At 28.9% G+C, this 7,351-nt stretch overlaps 1 protein-coding gene across 1 annotated transcript in view; it reads left to right on the top strand.

Moving 5' to 3' along the window:
• LOC107449084 (cytochrome P450 2J6-like) overlaps positions 1-7,351 on the top strand; it is a 21,832-nt gene that overhangs the window by 7,814 nt on the left and 6,667 nt on the right. The window contains exons 3-5 of the mRNA XM_016064513.4: positions 651-760; positions 3,822-4,123; positions 6,717-6,835. Coding sequence (XP_015919999.1) covers positions 651-760; positions 3,822-4,123; positions 6,717-6,835 — 531 coding nt within the window. The remainder of the gene's footprint in view (positions 1-650; positions 761-3,821; positions 4,124-6,716; positions 6,836-7,351) is intronic.

Genomic DNA, 7,351 nt, shown 5'->3' with positions numbered 1-7,351 from the left:
TAACAGGTTATTTAATATATATATATATATATGTATAATGAAGTTATTTCATAAATCATGTTTTGAAACTGGACGACAAAAAAGAACAAAATATTCCTGTTTCTGTCAGATAAAAAACGAAAACCACAGGGAGCATATAAACGCTTACTACTCTTTCTCTACGTCCTTCAAAAATGATATGACCAACGGATTTTGTTTCTGACCTTAGAAAAACATAATTATTTTCTCATTTTTAGTTCAATTAACAAACATAGCTTTAGAATTTTTTTACTTAATTTTAGCATTTGATTTTTTTTAAGAATTTTAATTTACTCTATGGACAGTTTGCAAATAATTCCAAGTATAAATTTATGTATTTGTATGTATATATGAATTCTATAATATATCTATGTAAAATCTGCGTATAATATTTGTGTGTAACTATTTATAAATTTATGTATTTTGTAAACAAATATATATTTGAACATATATCGTAGTTGACTTCCGATAATAAATGAGTAAATAAAAAAATAATGAAATAACTACATAAATAAAATAAATGGCTTAAATAAATAAACAGCAATAAATCAAAGTTGCAAATTAATTTATATTTCCTTTATTATCCTTTTTATATTTCCTTTATCAGATACTTAAGGTTTATTTGCCTTTAGGTCCCTTTTTTGTTAGTGGTGTTAGAATATGGCAAGATCAAAGAAGATTTGTAGTTCATTCTCTGAAGAACTTGGGCCTTGGAAGAACGAAAATCGAAGGACAAATTCAGGTAGAAATACATGAAGTGTATATATCCAACACTTTAAAGTAGTTTGTTTCATACTTCTTTCCCATCTTTTATTTTTTTTATTTTTTATATATTCTTTTTATTTCTTTTTTTTTTTTAAGGAAAACAAGCACATAATAGTTTGTTAAGTTGCATAATATAAAAAGCTAAACTGATAGCTTAATAATGAACTTATTGAATATAAATATTAATTTAACATGTATTTTAAACTTTTAATAAAATACTTATGCACAATTCAAAAAAAATATTAATAAAAAACTATTTTATAAAATTTCCTTTTATTTATAAATTTTCGAGTTAACTACAATTTGCTTTGATTTTACTTCGACAGATCAGTCAAAACAAGTCCTCATAAAACTATGTATCAAGCCTACAGACGTTACTGAAAAAAATTCGTTTTTCATTTCTTTTTTCATATTTACTTTTCATTTCCTTATTGCTCATTTCATTTATAATAATAATAAATATTTAATAAATATACACAGTGGGCTCTATATATTTTTAACTATTTTGTAAAAATGGAGTAAATATACACGTAAGGAGTCGCAAAGTAATATCGAACTAAACAAAAAGCAAAGCATTCTTACAACAGTCAGTAGTCGACAATAAGGTCATGGAGGTTAAGGATCCGCAATTTCGAGACCAACGATGTGATGATTTAATCTGGAAAGCATTGCTCACCGACCGCCTTTATTTCACAGGCAAGCTTGTACTCATCCATCTGAATTTAAGTGAGCTTTAATCCGTCATTGGGGGATTGAAACCTGATTATAAACATTGATAATCAACCAAATAAAGATTTGAATTGAATTAAGTTGAAGAAGTTGATTTAAGTTGAAAAGGGCAATAAAATAAAATAAAATAACTATTTACAAACTAAGCTAAATAATTACTCAGGTTTATAAGAACAGAAAGAAAAAAGGATTAAAATAGTGAGAAACCGGTTTGTAAATAATGTAAACCTAATAGGACTGAAATACGCTTGATTTTCGTTAGAGCCTCATTCTGAAGGTTCTAACAATAACTAGGTACTAACCCTTTCAGTCCCATTTCCAATAAACAGATTTTAGATAATTTTAATCCCACTGTTGTTCTTATTGACTCCACTAATCAGGACTTGAAAAAGTTTTTCCCCGTCTTATCTCATTTAAATATTATTCTGTAATTCTTAATGTGATAGGTCTTTTTAAACTACATTTTCGTGGAAAACATTGGAGTTGTATGTATTAAGGGATTTCATTGCGAAACACCCGGTATGCATATAGATATAGTATACTAATATTAACGAAGGAACAAAGAACGTTACCGAAGTCTTAAAATTTCTTAGTAGGAACTTCTTATTAGATCCGACTTCTTATTAGGAAAGTCAAAATTAAAAATATAAAAACCAGTTTGATTGCAGGAGGATATCCTCTGCCCTCTGTTAATATTTCCTCAGATTTGGATAACAGGTTATTTAACTAAGTTTGTTTCAGTTTTAGTCAATATTTGCTGATTTTCTAAGTATCAGTCTAAATAACACTACAAGAACAAATAGTTTAGTAGAGTATACACCGGTATATGTGTCGACCGGTGCATGAGTCGTTTTGTAAGTCATCCCGTTATACATGTCGACCCTTTCTTTTTGATAACGCGTTTACAATTTTCAGTATGTTGGGTGTATAAGTCGATTGCTGAGAAAACTAAGTGTAAAAGTTTTAAAATTAAAACACATAATAAAAATAAAATACATAATAAAAATAAAATTCATAATAAAAATAAAAAATGTATTATAAAAGTAAAATACACAATAAAAATATTAAGTCAATAAATATTTCTCAATTTAAAATTATTTCACATTCTTCTCTCTTGATTTGACATATTTACTTTCGAATAATGTTATTGTAAAATCTTTTAAGAAGTGTAGAATTTCGAGTTATTTAGATGGAAATGAAGGCAATTTTTTTGTGGAACTCAGCAGTTTAAATTTAAAATTTTATCAAATGTTTAAAAAGGTTTCATTGTGTTTTTGCTTTTGAAATACTATTGAATTAATCCTCTTAACTTTTTTTACTCGAATTTTTTTAAAACTTAACCTAAAGTATTGTTCCTAAAAAAACTTTACATGTACTGAAAATATGAGGAAAGAAAAAGCATAATAAAATATAACATATTAAACATAGTTTTTGAAAGGGGAAAAATGACATAACTATCTAAAACATACATATTTCATATATACATAAACATACATATTGCATACTTATTAAAATGCATCTATCAATGTATGTATGACTTTGTTACCGATAATCGAACCTCTGATTTTCGTAAAAAATTAATTTTAATTTTGACACTAAAATGTACGGTAAAATTTTTTTCTCCTGAAAGTGCATGTTGCCATTTTTTCTGTTAATATATGTATAATAGTGTAATGAATAGCTTTAAAATGAAAAAATTCGAGTTTAATATTCTGCATTACTACGTGGCCCTGTATCTCCCCTTAATATTGACCCATAATATTCAAACTGGGCCACGTATTATATTACAGGGTACTAGTAGGACCTACCAGAGGAAATAATCATAGGCCTATTAGTGAGAGGAAATAATAGGTCGATTAGTGGGAAATAATTTTAGGCTTATTAGTGGGAAATAATTATAGGCCTATTAGTGGGAAATAATTATAGGTCGATAAGTGGGAAATAGTTTTAGGCCTATTAGTGGGAAATAATTATAGGTCGATTAGTGGGAAATAATTTTAGGCCTATTTGTGGGAAATAATTATAGGTCGATAAGTGGGAAATAATTTTAGGCCTATTAGTGGGAAATAATTATAGGTCGATTAGTGGGAAATAATTATAGGTCGATTAGTGGGAAATAATTTTAAGCCTATTAGTGGGAAATAATTATAGGTCGATAAGTGGGAAATAATTTTAGGCCTATTAGTGGGAAATAATTATAGGTCGATTAGTGGGAAATAATTATAGGTCGATTAGTGGGAAATAATTTTGGGCCTATTAGTGGGAAATAATTATAGGCCTGCTGTATTATATTCTGAATCTTTTTTTAGGAAGAAATTCGAGAATTCATCAACATTCTGAAGACATACCGGGGAGATCCAATGAACCTTAACATTCCATTAACCTCCAGTATGTCCAACAATATCTGTTCGTTGGCATTTGGAAAAAGGTACGATTATGATGATCCGGAGAGAAAGATGCTGGATGCTGGATTGCACGATGTGATCAAAATTATTGGTCAAACGGCATCGCACATATTCTTTCCTTGGATTCGACATTTCCCATTCATTTTGAAAATGTTGAAGTATGACGAAGGAGTTAAAGCATTCCGAAGGTCACATAGTTTATTTTGGTGAGTAAAGATATTAGTAGTTTTAGAAAAAATAAATCAAAACTATTTTACCAACTTCGAAGGGGGTAAAAAAACGAGACAGATATGTCCTAAAAAGAAGTATATATGTTGTGGTGTACAGTGAGCAATAAATAAATAAAACTGACCACCTTGAATAACTTTTGATCCAATGATCGTATTTTCACTTTTTAGTACTCAATGTTAATGGTTCAAGGGGGTGACCTTAAATATGCTAATCAATTAGCACAGACGATATTTAAAGTTACGAGATTAGATACAAAAAAGTACTTTCACTGAATAAACGTACCCCTTTTTCAGTAGATTCGGGCTTCTGACCCCCCTCCCAATCTGGGAAATATAGTCCCCGTGGTTGGGTCAGGAGAGCAATTCAAAGTTTGACCCCTTAATGTTAATTTTTCTTTTTGCGTATTTCGCCATATCTCGAGAACTTTTTAAGCGAATTATTAAATATAATAATAAAAAATAATTAGTATTTACTAAAAAATTTCTTTTGCATGTAATTATCGTTAGATAAGCAAATTTTTATAAATCTGTGTAAAAATTTTCAATTCGCATAAAAAGTTCTCTAGATATGGCGAAATACGCGGAAAGTAAAATTAGAATTGTTGTTCCTTATCTCCAAAGTTCCACAAATCCGTTGGCGAGCAAAAAGTCGGAAACAAGGAGAGGAGAAGTGTAGTAAAATTAGCATTAAGAGGTTCAAACTATGGATCGTTCTCCTGTTGAAACTATGGGGACCGCAGTTAGATTGCAGCTACCCCCTATATTTTGGGGGTCAAAAACTTGAAACCTTTGAGAAAAAGGTGTGCTTGTTCAGAGAAAGTACGTTTTTGAGTTTGATTACGAAACTCAAAATATTGGCTGCATTAATTAACATACTTGAAGTCACCCTCTTGAATCATTGAGTCCAAGAACGTGAAAATCCAATCATTAGATTAAAAGTTATTTCAGATGGTCCATTTTTTTTAGTTGGTTCACCCTGAAAACCTATGATTGGATCTTCGCGTTCTGGGACTCCATCTCAATGGTTCGAGGGGGTAATCTCAAATGTTGACGACATTTTAAGTTACGAAATCAGACACCAGAACGAACTTTTTCTGAATAAACATGCTTTTTTCCCCGACTGAATCGCATATCTGATCGACTGACTTTTTAAAAAAAGTCGCATTTTTAAAATTCGATTTCTCGGGAATTACACGACCGATTTTACTCAAATTTTGTAATTTTCTATGGGAAATTGCATTCTTTAAAATGATGTAAATAATTGTATACCTTACAGTTCAAAGTTTTTTCGACTTTTATTAGATAAATATATTAAACGTTATTTTTTGTATGGAATTATCTCTGGATAAACGGATTTTACTCGTATAATTGGTGTGCAAAATTTTCAATTTGCTTAAAAAAAATCTCGAGATATAACGAAATACGCAAAAAGTAAGATTAACATTAAGGGGTTGAAACTTTTGTCTGCTCTCCGAACCCAACAATAGGGGTGATATTTTCCGCATGGCGGCTACCCCATATATTTTGAGGATCTGAAATCCAAATCTGTAGCGAAAAAAGAAGACAAAGGCTTCTTTTTTAAGAGAAAGTATGTTTTTGTCTCTGATAGCGTGAAATCGTTCATTTTGGCGCGATGTACAATGCGAAAAAAAAGAGAATACCTCTATGTTTTTTGAACTAATGATCGGATTATTAGGATGCGATCTGAATAGTTTGAGTGCTTTATCTGAAACATGCAAAATTCTTTGCACAAACTATATTTTAAAAATGCGAAATAAGGCACTAAAACGTAAAATCTCTGAATAAATATAACTCTTATTCTCAATGGATTTCTATTCTCAAAATATTGAGGAAAGCCGAAATCTGGTAAACATGGTTCCAATAGTTTATGCAGGTCAGCGGTCGAAAGTTAGGATGCATTGAGCTTAATTTCACTTTTTGCGTACTTCATCATATCTTCGGCTCTAATAAAGGGAAACAAGAAATTTTGGCAGACAATAACAAAATTAATTCCAAGCAAAATTATATATATTTTCAAAATTATTTATAATTTTTTTATTATTTAAGTTACTAAGGGTTAGAAAAAACTGGAATTGTCAAATGAATAAATTTTAGCACCTAGTTAAACAGTTTCATTATTTTTAAAAAAATGAAAAAAAAATTTTAACTTGAAGGGAATCGGTTAAGTATTTCTTGAGAAAAGTCATTCAGACCATATTTTTGCCTAAGTCATTCAGACCATATTTTCAATATTGTAACTTTTTTATATTGCAACTTTTTTATATTGTAACTTTTTTATATTATAACTTTTTAATATAGTAACTTTTTTATATTGTAACATTTTAGTATAGTAGCTTTCTAATATAGTAACTTTTTTATACTGTAACTTTTTTATAGTGTAACTTTTTTATATTGGAACTTGTTATATTGGAACTTTTTCATACTGTAACTTTTCTATATTGTGGGTCAATAATTTGAATCCATTTTTGAGTCGTAATTAGACAATATTTTTACTTAAAAACTGTCTTATAAACTATTTTTTTATGTATTTTTGTTTATAAAATTGTAGGAAGAAACTTGAGGAGCATAAAGAAACTATTGATCCAGACAATATTCGAGATTTTATAGATGGCTATTTAATCGAAATGAGACAACGTCAAAAAAACGATCCATACACCACTTTTAACGGTAAAAGTTTTAATGCAGCTTTTAATACGTACTTAATTATTAAGGGGACAATGGACGTTCAAAACCAAAAATTTTAATTTTCCTCCTAGCCATATGAAATTTTTATTGAATATTGGTAAGCTCAATAGAAGCCTGTGTATAATTTTTTTTAAGAAAACGTTAATTATTTTTCAAGTTACAGCTAAAAGTATATTTTTAATTAACGATAAATTAGCAATACATAAAATGTCCCTTGCGCATCAGTTTTGCTTTTTTCAAAATTATTTTTGTACAAAAAAGGAGGTTATAAGTACTTTAATGTATTTAACTTGTTTCAGGTACAATATAGAGCAATAATGTGTATCAAAAGTTTTTTTACACATCGCTCTTAAATTTTCATCAAAAAATTACTATTCATAAACTTTCGTTTAAATATTAGCAACACAAATTTTTGTGCAATGCTAACTAATTGTAGTTCTATCTTTAGAACAAACATCAAACAATCCCTGAAAAAAATTTCAGAGCAATAGAGCAAAA

This window comes from Parasteatoda tepidariorum, chromosome 6, assembly GCF_043381705.1.
Source record: "Parasteatoda tepidariorum isolate YZ-2023 chromosome 6, CAS_Ptep_4.0, whole genome shotgun sequence".
Taxonomy (NCBI): domain Eukaryota; kingdom Metazoa; phylum Arthropoda; class Arachnida; order Araneae; family Theridiidae; genus Parasteatoda; species Parasteatoda tepidariorum.
Note: the sequence above shows the minus strand (reverse complement) of the source record. Positions and strands in the feature narration are given on the sequence as shown.